The following is a 19167-nucleotide window of genomic DNA, read 5'->3' on the forward strand; positions in this document are numbered from 1 at the left end:
AATATAAGAAACGAGGCAGGGGTCATGTTGATAGAAAATGAGGAAAAGGCAGATAGGTGGAAAGAATATTTAGAGAACCTTTACGCAGGCCCTGAGTTAGGAGATATATTAGAGAAGGAAGATAGTGTGGAAATAGATGAGCTTGGTTATCCCATAATGAGAGAAGAGTTCGATGTAGCATTAAAAAATTTAAAGAATAATAAGGCGCCAGGTGTAGATGGGATACAGGGGGAAATTCTAAAACATGCAGGACAAGAGGTTAGATATCGTATGTTTAAGTTAGTTAGTCACATTTACGAAACGGGGAAAGTCCCAGAGGATTATAAACGGAACGTAGTAGTAACATTACCTAAAAGAAGAATTTGAATAGAGTGATTCAAACTTGAATGACCTTTCGATTGAACATAATTAAAGATGAATATTCTGCAGTCATTGAAAAGGTTACCACGGTTCCTGTTTCGGTTTGTATCGACTTAAGGATTACATTCTAGCTATTCAGTTTAGGTCTACAATAAAAACAAATTCAGAATTTGACTGAATACCGTTTCGGATATTCGAATTCCATTGACGGACATTACACTTAATTTTAATGATACTATTAGTAAAAATATGCATTTTAAAAAAGTTTTTGAGTTCAACATGTCCACAATAAGGTGTCAGGGGTCTTATTGTTAGACATAAAACTCTTATCAGTTTACTTTATTATCGAGATGGGGTTCCGCCAAAAAAGGGTGAGTCAGAAAGGGTTCATAGAAAAGAAAAATTGGGAACCGCTGACATACAGAACTGCTACAATGACTTCGGATCTTCGTCTAGCGTTTCATATTTCTTATTTCTGGCTGAGTCGACTCTCGTTAATTCGAAACTCAAGGGACTCTTAAAATATTACGAATTATCGAGTGTTTGAAATATCAAATGGTTCGAAATTTTTTAGAGAAAATAAATATTTTCATTTCTCTCTTTTCTCTTTTTGAAATTTGTAAGCCACCCTTCACTTGCCGCGAAGTTTTTGATCTTTAGAGAAGACGCGAACTCTTTTACTTTTTCCTTTAACAAGTTTCCGCTAATAGACACTTTTTGTCCTATACACTGTCTTAGCCAAATGACCAGGCTTTCTTCCAGACGAGGAAATTCACCTTTAGTGGTTCTTTTCCGTACTCCGGCAGTTTGACCAGCATAAGTTTTTTCCTGATCTTAACAAAAACAAAGGCTCGATGATACGATGATACAAGTTTGAACTTGTCTCAAAATGTACTTACAATCTTTCTGTCTCTGCAACTTTGAATTGTCGAGTGTTTGACGCCGATGATTTCGAATTAATTTTGTTACGTAGCAATGATTTTTTTCGTTCGAATTACCAAGTGCATAAAAATGTATTGATTTAGTTGGAAATATAAAGAGATTTTGTAGGAAACTCGTGATAACTTCGAATTATAGAAAGGTTCGAATTATCGCAGGTTTGAATTAACGAGAGTCGACTGTAGTTTCACGCCGAAAAAGTAAATAATACAAAGCCGAATATACGAATCTGATTCGCGCTTGACCGCTTTTGAGATCGAAAATAAATAATGGAAATGCTACAGGTATATATTCAGACATTTAGATAAATAGATAATGAGAATTATTATGATTACAAGATAAAAACATTTATTAATGTCAATATTTACAATTAAATTTAAACCGTTTTGATCGGCTGGATTCAAGAATACGAGTAAATACAATACTGATAGGTATAAAAATACTTCACGTTTTTTCTCAATGGGGTATTCAATGTGATATAGAATACAAAATGTAAACATTTCATTAAATAATTTCAAGATATCGGTATGATAACATTAAAACGTGTGTTTATGACTGACTCGGTAGTTTTATATTTTTTCCATCAAAACAAATCTGCAATGTCAGTGACTTTGTGTAATACATAATTGTGTATAAAAACATTGTATTTTACGCGTGATTGTACAATGTATATACATACATACAATAAATGAATTGGAGTACAAACATGTTACAATGTAAATTAAAGTATCTGAGATAAGCAAACAGATAGCCATAAAAATGATTGCATTTTACACTGTATTATTAGACGCCAGCGATCTCCGATTATTTTTACACTAACGATAAATGGAAAAATTGTGCATCAAATAAATTGTTTACAAATTGATATTCAACGTTTTGTAATGATAAATATTTGAGTTCAGGTTAGAAATAGACGTATGATCATACCATCATAAGGTCGTCAGTCCTGAGACTGGTTGGACACGCACCTCCACTCTTTCCTATCCTGAGCTAATCTTCGCATTTACCTAAAACTAGTCCAACTCACACCCCTAATTATTTACGAACAGTAATCAAATCTAGGCCTACCTCTACCCTTCCTAACTCCCGTTTCTACCTCTAATATGTCTTTGACCAGACCTTCATGCCTGAAAAGGTGTCCTACCAACCTATCTCTCCTTTTTCTTATTGACTTCCTTGTGTTCTCTTATTCTCTCTAATATCTCTTCATTTCTAACCTTCTCTATCCACGGTATCCTCAACATTCGCCTGTAACATCACATTTCGAACGCTTCTAACCTTTTCTTTTTCGCAGCGCCCATCTTCCATGTTTCGCACCCGTACAGTGCCGCGCTGCAAACGTACACCTTTAATCATTTTTGAATTTCTAAATTAACCGTTCGCGAGCATAAAAGTGACTTCTTCTTGTTAAAGACGACTCTACCCTGCGCTATCCTCTGCTTTATATCCCTACTACTCCTTCCGTCCTGACTTATCTGACTTCCTAGATACCTAAAATCAATCACTTCTTGTAATTTCGTCTCCTATCTAATGCTAATACTCCTATATTATCTGCAAATATAATTCTAATAAATAATCGAAATTGGCTAACTGTATATGTATAAATTTTTAATTGTACAAAATTTGTTTGAATAAAGTTTTAATAATTTTGTATTATATATCAGTTGTTTAAAATATGTCAAAGATTAACATACTATTTTTAATTAGCCTCTTAATAGCCTGTTCTACGTTTTTTACCTTTCCGAGATCGAGCACACTATTTTAGCTACCCCAGGAGCGGTTTCTTTTAATTTCTTTCCTTCCATGTAATTTGGGGAACTTGTGTATTCGAATAATAAATATTTTCTTCTAAGTAGCAGGCATTTTACCTCAGTGAAGTGATTTGTTAAATAAAAAGGATAATGGATATAAAAGGGAAAGACAGTCTCAAATCTTTTTTATCCTGTAGTAGGTATCAGACAGACAATGTCCTTAATACTCTTTCTGAAGCTAAAATAGAAAACCGCTGCATGATGTATTTCTTATTATTTAACACAAGATAAAGACATTGTGTCATTAAAATAAAAGGACTTTTTTGTTATTTATTGGTATTACTTTATATCTAAAAAATCACCTTATTAAGTAATAANACAAAGAGGGTTCCAGGCAATTACAGCCTATAACGATAAAATTTCGCGGCCAATTATTTCACCCTCATACAATTCCAAAACCTGTTTAGTTTCTATAGTGACCCTTTACCCAATTTCCGGAAATGCAATGTAAACCTAAATTAGATTACTGTTCGCAAATAGTTAAGTAAGAAGTTGAGACTATTTTGTTCCAATAAGTAACATTTAAATTTTAATATACTCATGTATTTATCATAAAATATTTCTTTTTTATTAGTCATCATGATTAGCGCTGATATACGTTCATTCTCAGAAACAGACAAAATTGGCAAAAATTGTATACATTTGTAGCATAAGGTAACCACAACACAAATTTCGCTTCTGCGATTACCACAACGCATCATGAGCTTTTGCATAAGTCATAACACGAATTTCGCGGTATGGATGTTTTACAATGACCACAACTGAGCTGTTTTCTTCTCTCAATGAATGTTTCCAGTCTTTGAGCGTAACATATACGCTCAACAGAATTGGAAATGTGATAACTGAAGTAAACGAAGGATTTTTTTATAAAACTTGGCACAAGAATTTGAAATGTTAGTATTTTATTGTATAACTTTGCAAAAAATCATGCATAATTCACATAAGTGACAAAATGTTAACTGTTCTTGAGGTTGGTACTTCAGTGGATCATGGTTGTTACACCACACAGTCTGAAACGTAACTTTTTATAGCACAGTTCCGGAAAGGATATCTCCTAAAATAACAATGATAGATTAATAACGTCGATGCAAAGATGATTATTGGAAATTACTATAAAACTAATTTAGCTCTCCATTTTGTTGCTCTTTTAAAAACAAAAAATTATACTAAATTCTAAGAAAAATCGCAAATATATTTTTTTCCAAATTGTTCTAACTTCTCTGGATACCGGACTATTAGGTCGCGAATTCTATTCGATGTTTTTTCAATACTCCTTCTTTACTAAAAAACTGTGCTCTTTGACCACTCGTTTTGTTTATTAACCTTTTATTCTAGAAGAAGTAGGAGAATTTAACAATATTTAATTATCTTCTTTCTTTGGAAGGGTCGTTCACCCAAATTCTAAAGCCTCAGGATAACGGGCAAGGAAGTTCCTTCTTGTATAACCGCAGGGGTGACAATAGATCTGTACCTGGCGGTATCGGTCGCGTGCAGAAATTCTCGTATTTCAGGCTAGTTTAAAAATCGTTTCACTCTAAACGTTCGTTTTTCACGAAGTTTTCGCCAATCGAGGTCCGTAGACGTGTCTTTTTCGTACAACAAAATTGACAATAATCATGCCATTATTGCGGCAACCTTTCAAACTGAAAGGATTTTTTTTAAAAAATACAGAATTTGCTTTATTGAATTAAAATTAAAGAAAAACTATTAAGTCTGTATGTGATGTTTGGGTACTTATTTGAAATGAAGTGATTTTTCATAGTAAACTATTCACAATTTATATCAATGCGGAATCGCTGAAGTATCATCGCCCTGATAGAAATATATCTACAACATTTTACAAGACAACTACAACTTCCTACGAGAAATTGCTAAAACATTTTACAACATTTAACGATTCTCTACAGCTTGGTCCTATCTACATTATGTTCAAGCACTACACTTTTTTACGAGAAAGTACGCGGATTGGGACACTAATGTTACATTTCCTAGGAAGTTGTTGCAAGTTGTAGCTCAACTTTAAATCTTAAGATTATGCCTTATTACAAGAAACTACAACTTTTTATGTACCAAAAGCCTACAATTTTCTACAATCTTCCACAACTAAATTTAATCTATTCACCGCCTAGTCACTACAATTTTCTACAATAATAGTTTGAAAATCAAATTTTGATTTATGTTTAGCATTATTGCTTGTGACATAAAAAAGCAAAGACGACACTGCGTGTCATATACACCTGCTAACAAGCCCATCGTATTATTTCTTTTTTACATTTTTATAAGAGACATTGAATGTTGTCGCATATCATTGAATGTTGCAGTATTCCATGAGGAACTACAACAAACTATGTCGTCTGATTCTTAATTAAAAAATTTTTATCGAGTCCCATAATGAACGTTATATGCGGTTGAATTTCATGGAAAGTTGTAGTGTTTTATGAGGAACTACAACGAATTGCGTATTTGGATTACGACGACGATTTTTTACATGTTTATAAGAAACGTTGAATGTTGTCGAATATCATTGAATATTGTAGTATTCCATGAGGAACTACAACAAATTACGTTTTTCAACTGAACGTTAATGTTTTTCCGTAGTAAGCTATTTGTTGTTGAAATTTTTTGTTTATTACCACCTTCTACAATTTATGACGCCGGAAAAAAAATGAGTTTCAATTTTTCGTAGAATATTGTAGAATCTTGTACGTATGAGTTACAACTCTATACAATTGTCTACAGCAACGAAATAAATTGTCAAAAATTGTTGGTTATTGTATAAAATATAAAAGCGTAGTTTGTTGTAGATATATTTCCACTAGGGCATGCATCACTTATAACTTGTGAAGCAATTTATTAAATGATTTAAGAAGCGATTTAACTTGTTTTAGAAGCAAGTTTACTAAGTACAAACCTAACCTAACCTAAATAAACCCCAGTCTAACGTAATAAAAACATCTTTTCTTGTGTTTTTGTTTAGAACCCAATTTTGAAGTTTTACCATTATACAAATTTTCACAAAAGAAAAGATAAAAATCATTTGAAAAAAGTTATTTTTTACTATCTTAGAATAAATTATTAGGCTAAGTTAGTTTCTTTTTTAAAATTTGATTTCTCACTTCCACTAACCAGGAAGTTTTTAAACTCATTAGACATATTATTTCTGTATCAACAAGCTAATAATGATTTTTTCTTTAAAAGCCGCCTTTGAAAAGGTTCGAACCGCCACCTTCGAAGGCTGCCGTCGTTGAACGGAAGCGTTTACCATTCCGCCCGAAATCACGAGCTGACGTAAGTTGAAAATTGTTAAACGAGAACTATAATATAATGTTTCGCTTTTGTAACTTTATATTATAGTCGGGGGTGGACAGCCCTCGAAAGATGGACGGGTCCCACTACCCCGGCGGTGGGGCTAGTAGTGATGACGAAACGTTGCTTACTAGACAGAACGAGGATTTGCGACAGAGGCTTCAGGAGGAAGCAGCGCTCTACAGAAGACGCATCGAAACTTATAGACAAGCTCAACAAAACCAAGCCGCTTTAGTTAGTCGATTGCAAGCAAAGGTTCGAAACATTTCTTTTATAATTATATTATGAAAAACAAAGGGTATCCCTGGATAAGATTTTCCGAAATACCTACTGGAACTTGTTGATATAATAAAAAAAATAAACTCGAGCCCATAGCTAGTATCTCGAATCCTCCCTAGCTATAGGACTAAAAAACCACATTATTCGCGGTTATTTTTTTTTCTCAGAAACTAATGGCGCAAAAATCTGAAAAAAAAACATGAGTATGTAAAGTTAAATTGTACACTTGTGGATTTTTTTTTCAGATTTGTTGGGTTGGGGCCTTCATAACTATGTTTTTTCTTTTCGATTCACCGAGTCATATCTCTGTCAAAATGGCTAAAATATTTCAGCATATACTGTACACTACCAGAATATATGTCATTTTCACAAATTTTTTGCTATTTTCGAAAACACGAATTGAATGAAAAAACTCATTTTTTTTTTACTCTCCAGTTGTATGTTACGGTTATTATTATTTTTTTAGACATGATGTTCAATATTCTGAATAGTATACATAAACATATACCTATATAATATATGGTGGAATATTTTTAGTCACGGCGGCACTATTTCGGCCAAGATATGGCTTGAAAATCGAAAAAACACGGTTCGGTTTTTTGCATTTTTGAAGGTGGCGCAATTAAATTCAAGTAACCTTTGAAAAATATTATAATGGCACCCTTACACAAAAATGCTGCCAAAATATGAATAACCCCTACAAATGCGTATTTAATGTACCAACAACGTCTAGAAGGTATTGTACAATTTCACCTATCTTATCCAGGGAATACTCTTTCTTTTGTTGCTGATAATATCACAAGATAAAAACGTTTATTTACTTTTTACCTATAGAATGATCAATTTTACCTACAGAATAATCGAAAAATAGAAACATGTATTTAATGAGGACTTCTGTATTTTACCAGTGTTGTAATCAGTCCACTTTGTTTTGAAACACGACTTAAGTACTAAATTTTCAAAATTATCTCTACTCGTCATCTTTCTAATACAAGCTTTTTGATTATTTTAAAGGTAAAAAATACCGCCTATAAATCCATCTTCTTTATTCTACAATAGTGATTTAATGTTGTTCGATTCTTTACTTAAGAAGATGATCATTTATTTCCAAAAATCAAATGTTTCCCTATTTTGTAGGTTTTACAGTACAAACAAAGATGTACCGAATTAGAATCTCAGATGGTCGAAAGTGCAATCAAAGAACCCTCAACACCCGTTCGCCAACCCATTTATTATACTTCTTCCCCTATTGCGACTTCTACACCATCAAGCACGGCACTTGAAGAAGCTCAACAACATTTGCGCGAAATACGTGAAGAACGAATTCACGATCTCGACACGGCTCTTAAACGATTGGATGAAGAAAGGAGAAAGTACTAATTTCATGAAATATATCAATTTTTTTTTTATTCACATTTTGGTTCATTTTAGAGTTGAACGGCTGACTCAACTGAACAAAGTATTAAGAGAACAACTCGAAGAATCTCATAGTACAAACGAAGCATTAACATCCGATTTACAGAAATTGACAAACGATTTTGAAGCACTTCGCGAGGAGATGATCATTAAAGAAGACGAATGGAAAGACGAAGAGCAAGCGTTCAGCGATTATTATAGTTCTGAGCATTCGCGACTCCTAAACCTTTGGCATGACGTGGTGTCAATAAAAAGACTCTTCATCGATGTACAAAGTGCAACACAAAGAGATCTGTACAATCTCAAATTTGAAATAAACGACATTGGAAGGGACATGACATTTGTTCAAGGAAAAATTGGGAGAAGTGCAGTAAACACTGGTGCTTTAGAGGTATGTTTTTTTAATTACATGGGCAGAAAATAATCCGAAGTGAAGTTAACATTCTTATTTATTTTATTGTTGTCATATTAACATATTTCGTTACAGAGCAAAGAGAAGTTCTTGCAAGAACAAGAACTATCAGAATTGCGATCAAAAGTGCATCATCTTCAAAACCAACACATAAACTGCCAGGCGGAATTAAAACTAAAAGAAGATCGAATACAGCAACTTCTAAGAGAAATCCAGCTGCTTGTAAGTAATTTATTCCATACTCTCTGGTTTAATTTGTCATCCATTTAACAATACTTGATGTCAAAATGGAAAACTGATACTTGGTACTCTTTTCGACAACCCAGAATACTAAAGTACCTGTATTTTCATTTTAATTTGTTAGCTCCACAGTGCTCAATTTTATTATTTTTTCTGAATAGGAAGAAAAATGTTCAGTTGCTGAACACGAAGTAGTACAAATGGCACGGATGCAAGAAGATTTAGAAATATTACAAAACTCCCTTAGAGACATTGCTCACGCTTTGATACAAGATGCCGACACTGCAGACCCAGAAACAACAACTCATCTTCATCTCACCCCATCACCGTTAGTGCCTCAAAAGTAACACTTATAATACTAAATATCTTATGAGACTATTACTAAAGGTTGGTGTTGAAATTTTAGGTCTCCGAAAAGAGGAGGTCCTCGAAGTACAATGTCCACAGCTGCCTTCGCCGAAAGTACTATTTCCGCAATGCACGCAGCTCTACACAAATATCAATCTATTATCCATGAACTACAAGTAAGTGTGACCTTCAGTTGTACAGTTTCTTTCTCTTAACTTGTTATTAGAAAATCTACAGATCATCGATGATGACGATATGATAACAGATATGATAATCAGCCCCATCAAAAGAATTAATGAAAGGAAATCTGGAAGTATTATTTTGGTATATTAAATTCCTTTAAGTTATTTAATGAAAAATTACAATATGAAGTTTATAAAAAATAATAGGTACAGACAGGGATGCACACTATCACCACTACTTTTTAGTCTATACTTAGAAAACGCGATCAACATCATTAGTAACAGTACAACTGTAGGGATGGATATACAGGGGCAAAAGACTGCTATGCTTAGATTTGCAGATGATTAGCATCTAGCAAGGAGGATTTAGAGATAGCTTTAAATAGAAAGGAAGCGGTACTGGCAAAATAGTACTGAATGAAAATAAATAAAAGCAAATAAAAAATACTGGTATGCAAAGAAAAAATAGGGAAAGAGCGAATATAAGGATATGAGACGAAAAATTAGAAGAAGTGGTCGATTTTAGGTATCTAGGAAGTCAGATAAATCAGGACGGAAGGAGTAGTTGGGAAATAAAGCAGAGAATAGCGCAGGGTCGAGTCGCCTTCATTATGAAGAAGTCACTTCTATGCTTGTGAACGATTAATTTAGAAATTCGAAAGAGGTTGTTAAAGGTATATGTTTTGAGCGCAGCGCTGTACGGGTGCGAAACAGGGACAGTGGGCGCGGCGGAAAAGAAAGGGTTAGAAGCATTCGAAATGTGGTGTTACAGGCGATTGTGATGAGGATACCATGGATAAAGAAGGTTAGAAATCAAGAGGTATTAGAAAGAATAGGAGAACAAAGGACTCTATGGAGGTCAGTAAGAAAAAGGAGAGGTAGGTTGGTAGGACACCTTCTCAGGCATGAAGGTCTAGTCAGAGACATATTAGAAGCAGAAACGGGAGTTAGAAGGAGTAGAGGTAAACCTAAATTAGATTACTGTTCGCAAATAGTTAAGGATGTCGATTGTTGTGACATTAGGGAAAAGATTAGCTCAGGTTAGGAAAAAGTGGAGATACGTATCCAACCAGTCTTAGGACTGACGACCTTATGATGAGGTAGTTTTTTTCGTAATTGTCTAAGCAGCTGTATAGTTATTCTTTTTACAAAATTAAGCGTTATTGCAGATTTATATTGTATACAAACAGTTTTTTTAATTTTTGCTTCTTTAAGGTGGCAATAAACTGTAATTTACCTTTTAGGTGAAACTCCAGTCTTGCAAGGAGCAACTGCTACTAGTAAGGAAACAACACGAAAATTCAGAAGAAAACGTTTCGGCTTTAGAATCACGAGTATCGGAACTGGTGGCACAGCTGGATGCGTGTCACACTCAATGTTCCCAAATTTCACAGGAAAGAGAAATGTTACGTAATCTTACCGAAACCTTAAAATCGGATAAAAACGCCCTCGAAAAGAATCGACTAGAAGTAACTGCAATGGTAAATATGTATTAATTTTTTCTCTTATCCAAAATAGTATAGTAATATATATTACATGTAAATAGGAAAGCAAAAATATTTTTTCTCTTCGTGTTATGATACTTACATAGAGTATTTTTTGGCCTTATTTGCTGTGTTCGCTAAAAGTATTCGTTTGGTCATTAAGTCTTGTACTTTCAATATTGTATACATAATTTCAATTAGGTATTAATAATATAAGAATCGAAAACATCACTCTAATGATAATTATTTAAATTATCGTTTGAATTCAACATTATATTAATTTATGAGTCAACAAGAGAAGACTCTAGCAGCAAAATTTAAATTCACCACACATAAGTATAAAAAAAACTCTCTTCTACTAATAGCATAACAACCGGGACAATATTGTCAAGATAGAATAAAACCTTCGTGAAACAAATAAATTTGGTATATTAAATATGTTCTTTCTTGCAGTTAATATAAATATAAAAAACTGTAGATACTTAAATTCACTTACAAACTAGGAACATCAGGTTTGTAGAAATTGTAGCTATCAAATAAGTCACCCTACTGCAACTTTACTATTACAGAGACCTTTATAAGCAAATAATGTTTGTAACAAAAATGCGTACCAAATTTGTCCATTTAAAAAAAAAATTATAATTTGTAGATAGAATCCATTAATTCTGACTACGACAAAATACAAAAGGATAATGCCAAACTACAAAAGGATTACGATATAATCGTAGATGAGAAAATATTTTTACAATCGGAAATCGATAGATTACGACAAGAAGCTGAAATACGTGAAATCAATTTGCGATCCGAAGAAGACCGATGCAGTCGTATAAGAGAAGAACTGCTGAGTGTCAGAGAAGAGCTAAACAAACTCTATTTATCTCACGATTTGTTGGAACAACAGAAAATGGAATGCGAGAATGTAATCAGTGACTTGGAAAAATCAAAAAGTAAAACTAATATTTAAAGGATGTAAGTACCTTATTAGTTTACTCTTAATTTATTTTTCAGCAAATTTAGAAAATCAACTTGAAAAAGCCCTTGGTGAACAAAGTGGAGCTCATGAATCACTTCTAAAGAAGGAAAATCTCGCCAGTAATCTCGAAGTAGAAAAGAAAAAACTACAAGAAGAAATTAAAAAGGTATAATGGTGTTAAACATATTTTTTTTTGTATTTCACTCAAAATTAAAAATATTTTTAAGATAAATTTTCATGCTAAAAAGTTATTAACGATGAGGTTTTCACATGATTTTCACACCCTTTTGATCATCAACAAATATTCAGAACAATGAAGAAGAAGAACAAATAGAATATAATACTATAATATTAACATTAAAAAGAAAATCATATAGTAAAAAAATATCGCAAATCGCGAGTTATTTTAGTTTTTGGTTTCCAATTTTTATTTTAGCTTTAAATCTATTTTCACCTCCTTTACTTAAAAATATTCTTGATCTTTATTTATTTTTATTCCATACCTACTGATCTAACAATATCGTTTCCGTTTTATTTAAGATTTAAAAACATAGCACAGTTAAGATTCTGAATGTCGTCACCCTTCCCTCTCGCCCCTCGCTCCAAGCTCCAAAAGTAATACCAATAAAATACCAAAATTTTACTACAAACTCTTATTTTCGATAAAGGCGTCTAATTATTTACACCCTACATGTGTGATTGAGTGTTAGATAAATTAACTTACTAATAAATTCACCAATTTGTTATTTAACTCTTCTTTTATATTTTCAATATAATTTTTGAAACATGTAGCTCGAAGACGAAAAAACTGCGTTGCAAGTGCAATCTAACGATCAACAAAACGATATTCAGTCTCTTCGAAAAGAACTTCTTCATGCAGAGCAAACAAGACTCGATCTGGAAGCAGATAAAATGTCACTAAACGAGAGGATCAAATTTTTAGAAATAGAAAAAGGAAAGGTAACTACCTGACTAACATTTACAATTGAATATTGATATAGTCCTTACAATTCTATAATAAAATTTCAGATAGAAATGGAGTTGTCTCAATTGGTAAGAGAACGAGGAGATCTGAGTAATCAATTGACAGCTCTTGGTCGCAAAAAGGAAACTATCAGTGAAGAGCTCATGCGTATCAAACAACGTTTGGAGCAAGCGAACGAAACTAACGCTCGAATTAACAGAAATTTGGAAGAACTAGTCAAAGAATGCGAAGAGAAACAGGCAAATATCGAAGTGTATCATAAAGAAAATCAATATCTGCAAGAACAACTTGCATCGTTAAGATCAGAAAAGGAAGCTTTAGAAGCAGTACTGTTCGATACTCATACTAACTTAGAGAATACGGAATTAAAAAGAGCTCAATTAGAAAAAGATCAACAGGAACTCTTAATAAAACAAGAATCCTTGCGAAATCAAATCAGCCGCCTCACAAGAGACCTGGAAAAGAGCGAAAAGCGTCATCAAGAAACCAAAAATTCCTTAATTCAACAAGCTGGTAACAAAGAAGCCGAATTTATGCATGCCATAAACAGCCTTAAAAAGCAAAATGAAGAAAACGTTCGCAAACTAATCGAAGAACGTGAAATGATACGTATCAATTTGGAAAAGCGTCTACAACAATCTGTTCAACAACTCGGAAGTGAGAAAAACAGTGAAATCCAACAGCTACAGCAATTAATTGACAATCTCCAAGTTCACATTGATAACATCAATCAGCAACATGAAGAAGCGATACTGAGAGCTGAAAATGATAAACAACAAGCTCTTTTAATCGGTAATAATCTGATTAGTCATGTCACAATTCATATTTAATTTAATTCATCCGTTGTAGCACATCATGATCAGCAAGCTCTTCAAGAGAAGTTGGAGTGTTGCAAAAAGAAATTGGAGGAAGAACAAGAAAACCTAGATCGTCTAAGGAGAGAAGCAAACATGAAACACGAACAAGACAGAATTTCTATAAATCAATTTAAAGAAGATCTTAATAAATGCAGATCAAGATTAGAGGAATCAAAGTAAATAATTATTTAAAATTAAATACTTGATCGTGTATAGTAACGTTTTAGAGCAAAAGCAGAAGAAGAAAAAGCAAAATTGGAAAGAAAACTAGAAGAAATTAAAATTGAAAGGGATTCTATTCAAACGGAAGCTGAAAATCTGAAGGTGCAGCTTCATCTCACAGAAGATCGCGTCACTGATCTCAATAATCAGTTACATGACACTATTCGTAAATTAAAAGAAGGTAAAAATATCATACAAACAATAATAGTTACTATTTGAATATTAATATTGCAGCCGAAAATATTAGTGACAATTTAAGAAAAGAACTAACGGATATTCGTCGACAATTAACAGATTGTAGTTATGAAAGAGAAAAATATCATGCCACCAACAAGGAACTGAGAGAACATATTAAGAGAACCGAATCTGAAAGGAGGGAACAAAGTCGACAATTGGAAGAGGCATTACAAAAGATTTCTAGTAAGTGTCTTAAATTTCAACCTTTTTCTCCTCACTATAATTTGTTATCGATTCTTCTAACGAGACACAAAGAGGGTTCCAGGCAATTACAGCCTATAACGATAAAATTTCGCGGCCAATTATTTCACCCTCATACAATTCCAAAACCTGTTTAGTTTCTATAGTGACCCTTTACCCAATTTCCGGAAATGCAATGATTGAATATTCAAATAAAATTTCCTATTGTTTTGCATTTGTTTTGTCAATAAGAGTCGGATAAGTTTTTCTCTAAATAGCATTACTAATGTTTATGTGCATCCTATAGATCTCGAGGAAATAAAATTAAATTTGGAAAATGAAAAATCTCGTCTTCAAAACGTAATAAAAGACATGGACAGGGACCAAAACGACTTAGAAAAGAAACTTCAATCTTGTCAAGAACAGCTACAGAAAAGTGAAAACGTCAGTTCCCAACAGCAAGCCGAGGAAAAGGAACTCCAATCTCGACTTCTTAATGAATCTGGTGAACGCGAAAGGGCTCAGCAAGAAGCTTACCAACTCAAAAAACAGGTTATAACAGACTTATTACTTAATAACAATATCTATTTAATTTAACATATAAAATCTATTTTCTAACAATCCATTTTCCAGCATGTTTGGTTCTTTAATTTTATATTTTTAACATTTCCACCTCCACAAGAAAATCATTTTGAACGAAGTACTTATATTGACTGACACTGTGAGTTTGTAGGAGTTGTTAGAGGTGGGCTTGTCAGTAGTAATAAACGTAGAAGCGATATCTTTGAAGTTAAAATTAAAAAGTAAAACTTGAATTTCATATAACTTGATTGTAACTTGTTGCATTTAGAAGGTTCGAGCTGGAGAAGTTTAGGTTTATTTGAAACAGTCAATAACATTGTTTATTTTTGTAGCTCAACGAATTGGAGGGGCACTTGGAACAGACACGTCAAGAATTAGCCCGAACCCGATCTCATGCAGGAAAAGTTGAAGAACAGTGGCATGCTAGAGAACAAGACCTTCTTATACACCTTGAAGATGCCAGAGCCAAGGAAAAAAGATTAGAAGATCAAAAGCATAATTTAGAAGTTTGCCTCGTAGATGCGACTCAGCAAATTCAAGAACTAAAGGTAAAAGCGTTTAAATAACATTCGTTCTTTCAGTTTATAAAATGCAAACTTTTAACATTTATTTAATAGGTAACTGCTCCCTTTTTGTAACTAATAACTGCATCAAGTCCTTTCACTTAACGTTTTCCTTTATACTCGTTGTCAGTGTGTAATTATCAAATGATTAATGACGTTACCTCTTTTGTGAAATAAAATAAAACTTAATACTGCTTTTCGTGTCATGCTACACATGCCTACTCTTTCAGGCCAAACTTGGTGGCTCGGATAACAGAATTCGAGTTTTGGACGGACAATTGGCTCAATTAGAACAGTCGAAACGAGAAGTTGAACAAAAATTGTCCAGTGTAGTCGCAACCCTTAAGCGAATAGCTGGTATTCAATTAGATGGCTCTATTACCACACCACACCACAGATTATTAAGTCCAACAAGAAGGTGGAGTCCTGCAAGAAGTACGTTTCACACTAAAATCGTTAAATTCAGATTGCCATCAAGGATTTTTGTTTTAGCCCAAGAACATGACGGAGTTGTTGATATTGATCCTGAAGTGGTAAGGAAAGGAGTACGGAATTTAATGCAACAAGTGGCGCAAGTTGAACGAGAGAGGGTAAGTAATATAAAAAAGGAAGTGTTACATAACTGAAATGTTTTTGTAATTTTAGGATGATTATAAAGGGCAAGTGTCGGCTATGAAGAAGCAACTCCAGGAAGCTCATGATACTCAAAGTAAAGGTGACAGCAAACTCAATAAAGTCTTACAAACGGTAAAGAACTTACAGGAAGAAAAAGGAATTTTGGAGGCAAAGTTAGGACAGAAGACGGTCGCCCTTCAAGCACAAGTAAGAAATTGTTTTTTGGAAGCTGAAGCTATTTTGTTGTCTGTGTTTTTATAGAATGAAGAAATTCAAAGGAAATCTCAAGATCTGCAACAATTGCGAGACAAAATTCTTGCATTAGAACTTTCCGTAAAATCAGACAGCGAGGTAAAAGTTCAATATGAGGTACTGTAAAGTATATTTCTTTACTTTAACTGCTATAGGTCAGCTCACTTATTTTTTCAGGATAAACTAGAAAAGATGAGATCTTCTTTGGCACGCCTGGAAGGGGAAAAAAGAAATTTACAAGAAGAATTAAGCCGGGCAGAATCTCGAGCCACGAAACTAGAACTCCAACGATTATCACTCGAAGGTGATATCAAAAGACTTCAAATGATGTTACAAGAAAAAGATTCCACAATAAGTGTAATACTTATAAATTTTTTATAAATCAAATCATACATAAAATTATTTTTGTAGAAATTACAAGACAAATGTGATACCCAGAGTCGAGCTCTAGCTAGTTTAGAAGAAAGATGTGCTTCCCTTAAATCTACAATAGATCAATTAACAATTTCTTTAGAAAAATCTTCAGCCAATGAAAAGGAACTCAAATCTGAGATTCAAAATTTACAAAGAGCCCATCTTGAAACTTCATCACATTCTCATTCCAATGCGGAAAAACTGAAGCAGCTGCAAAAAGCTCTCTCTAACTGCGAAAATGAAAAACGTGTTATCACCGAAAGACTTGACGTCAACCAACAAAACTTGGCCGAATTACGGCGAAACAATCAAATCCTTCAGGACCAAGTGTCACGATTGAATGCTGAATTAGCTAACAACGAAGTTCAAAGGGCCGCTCTTGAATCCCAATTAAGACTTTCCCAGTGGCCAGCTGAAAGCACATCATCTGTCCATCAAGACGAGGAACTTGTCAGACAATTACAAAGAGAACGAAGTGAATTACGAAACAAAATTGAGTCTTTAACTACCAAAGTATGTATTTTTAATCTGACTTTCTTCAATATTTCACATAAGAATATATTCTGTGTACGAGTTTTAAGAATCCTTCCTTCAAATTCAATAATTTACATACATTACAAATTAGGAATAACTTTTTTCAGGTGCATCAACTCGACAATGAAAAGCGCAGTTTAGAACGACAAATGGCGAAGGCGACGTCGGGCGTCGGCATAATTCCGCGTAGCAAGTCATTTGAACGACCTGAAAAGTACGAATGCGACTTAAGTTTCGATCGCGAAAAATACGAAAACTTAGAAAAAGAGAACAGGGAATTGAAAACGAAAATCGCACAACTCGAATCGCAGTTATTGGAAAAAGAAGCTCAACTGCTGGAAAAAGAGGCCGAACTCAGTCGTATTCGATGCCAGAAATCGACATCAATGGAATACAAATTCGATAGAGCAGAAATTGAACGATACAGAGCGGCGCAGTTACAAGCTGAGAGGCTGCTGGAAGCAAGAGAACAGAGCTACAGGCAACAGGTGGCCAGGCTGGAAAGTCAGGTAGGACCTTTTTGGATTGTTGGTGTTGGTCTTTTGCTTTTATTATTTTTATACCTTTATCCCGTAATCTTTACCTGCACGGTTTTTTAAAAGCGCATGAAATTGGAAAATACAAATTGATCACAGACGTATAAGTATAGATTTTGGAGTTTTTGAATATTAATTGTAAATGAGCATACTAATGTTTAAATATTATTAAATGATAATATACATGCATAAATTTGGAACTGATTACAAAATATTATTTTTGCACTGCTTATACTCACCTTATATATTGTTACATTTTATGATTATGTTGGATACATAATGTATATTGCTGGTTTTGTTTCCTTCTTTAATCCCAAATGTTTGCCCCCAAACCGATACTATATTAGCTAATTTGTTGTAATTCTCCTCCATATGTTTTTCTATTTGTTTCACTAATTTGACGAGTTGAGGTGTGGGTTGCTTCTTCTTTATTTTCGCCTTTGTTTTAGTTGGTTTTCATTTAGTAGACACAGTTGCTTTCCATACGTTCTTAAAATAATATTTTCATCATCTGTTTTAATGTTGTGATCCTCCTCACATTTTCGATCGTCAGGTTCAATTGTTAAGAGATCAGCTAAACCAGGAAATAAAACGTCGTCAACAATATGTACTAAGGAGTACCAGAACAGGTCGGGAAATGCAACAACTTCGTCAAGCTTTAGGAGAATCGCTTCGAACGGTTTCTCAAGATCCATCCTTAGATGCGTTATTACTGGAGCACGAAACTCGAAAATTAGACGAAACTCTTGCTCATACTCCTACCAGTTTACCTCCTGCCTTCAGTTCGTCTAGATACGACAGGTCGACACCTAGACCTCCTTAAATGAACCTGTCTTAGGTTTTCTGATAATTTTATTGTTGAATCATTTGTTATTTATCCCATTTTATTTATTAGGGATCTATTGAGAAGAATAACCCTAAATTTATTTACAGAAACAGCTTAAGCTAGTCTATTCGTCTTTCTTCTTTTTTTTATTATTTCTTGGAATTGATATTAATTTTAATCTCCAAATAGACAAAAATTGAAGTATATGTGTATTGAAAATCATTAAATGAACTAGATGTACACTTTTTACCGTAAAATTAGTTTCACAAAATAAGTATTAAGTCGTAAACTTTTAGCAAAATAAACCATTAAAAAATAAAATGACTCAGCAAACATTTCTCACTAAAACGTCTTTTAAAAACAGTCACTGTCTGTAACCTGTGATAGCTATCACAAGGTTTTATAAAAAAACGGATTTGTAACTAATAATTTAAAACCTCCATATGAAGACTGTCATAAACCAATTTCACGTTTAAATTGTAGACAACATGACACTGCTTAATTACTAGTATAACACATGCTACAATAAACATTTAAAAAATCAGGCTGACCACTTAATTTTTTTTCTAAACTTTTACTTTTTTTTTAATTCAGCCACGAAACTAGAACTCCAA

General features: G+C 33.5%; 1 protein-coding gene across 2 annotated transcripts in view; it reads left to right on the top strand.

Annotated features, from left to right (window-relative positions):
* LOC108737210 (rootletin) overlaps positions 1 to 19133 on the top strand; it is an 84729-nt gene extending 65596 nt beyond the window's left edge. The window contains exons 4-28 of one of the 2 annotated variants that reach the window (XM_025973291.1): positions 6309 to 6398; positions 6465 to 6671; positions 7833 to 8068; positions 8127 to 8502; positions 8599 to 8745; positions 8925 to 9106; positions 9170 to 9287; positions 10538 to 10774; positions 11427 to 11724; positions 11786 to 11916; positions 12543 to 12710; positions 12780 to 13527; positions 13585 to 13768; positions 13820 to 13995; positions 14049 to 14234; positions 14539 to 14783; positions 15146 to 15361; positions 15607 to 15811; positions 15869 to 15966; positions 16022 to 16198; positions 16253 to 16360; positions 16421 to 16600; positions 16655 to 17170; positions 17299 to 17700; positions 18281 to 19133. In XM_025973291.1, coding sequence (XP_025829076.1) covers positions 6489 to 6671; positions 7833 to 8068; positions 8127 to 8502; positions 8599 to 8745; positions 8925 to 9106; positions 9170 to 9287; positions 10538 to 10774; positions 11427 to 11724; positions 11786 to 11916; positions 12543 to 12710; positions 12780 to 13527; positions 13585 to 13768; positions 13820 to 13995; positions 14049 to 14234; positions 14539 to 14783; positions 15146 to 15361; positions 15607 to 15811; positions 15869 to 15966; positions 16022 to 16198; positions 16253 to 16360; positions 16421 to 16600; positions 16655 to 17170; positions 17299 to 17700; positions 18281 to 18550 — 5787 coding nt within the window. In that variant the 5' untranslated portion in view covers positions 6309 to 6398; positions 6465 to 6488 and the 3' untranslated portion in view covers positions 18551 to 19133. Of the gene's footprint in view, positions 1 to 6308; positions 6399 to 6464; positions 6672 to 7832; positions 8069 to 8126; positions 8503 to 8598; positions 8746 to 8924; positions 9107 to 9169; positions 9288 to 10537; positions 10775 to 11426; positions 11725 to 11785; positions 11917 to 12542; positions 12711 to 12779; positions 13528 to 13584; positions 13769 to 13819; positions 13996 to 14048; positions 14235 to 14538; positions 14784 to 15145; positions 15362 to 15606; positions 15967 to 16021; positions 16199 to 16252; positions 16361 to 16420; positions 16601 to 16654; positions 17171 to 17298; positions 17701 to 18280 lie in introns of both variants that reach the window. The other variant, XM_025973290.1, reaches the window with a different exon arrangement.
* The last annotated feature ends 34 nt before the right edge of the window (positions 19134 to 19167 follow it).

This window comes from Agrilus planipennis, unplaced genomic scaffold (assembly GCF_000699045.2).
Source record: "Agrilus planipennis isolate EAB-ADULT unplaced genomic scaffold, Apla_2.0 scaffold81, whole genome shotgun sequence".
Taxonomy (NCBI): domain Eukaryota; kingdom Metazoa; phylum Arthropoda; class Insecta; order Coleoptera; family Buprestidae; genus Agrilus; species Agrilus planipennis.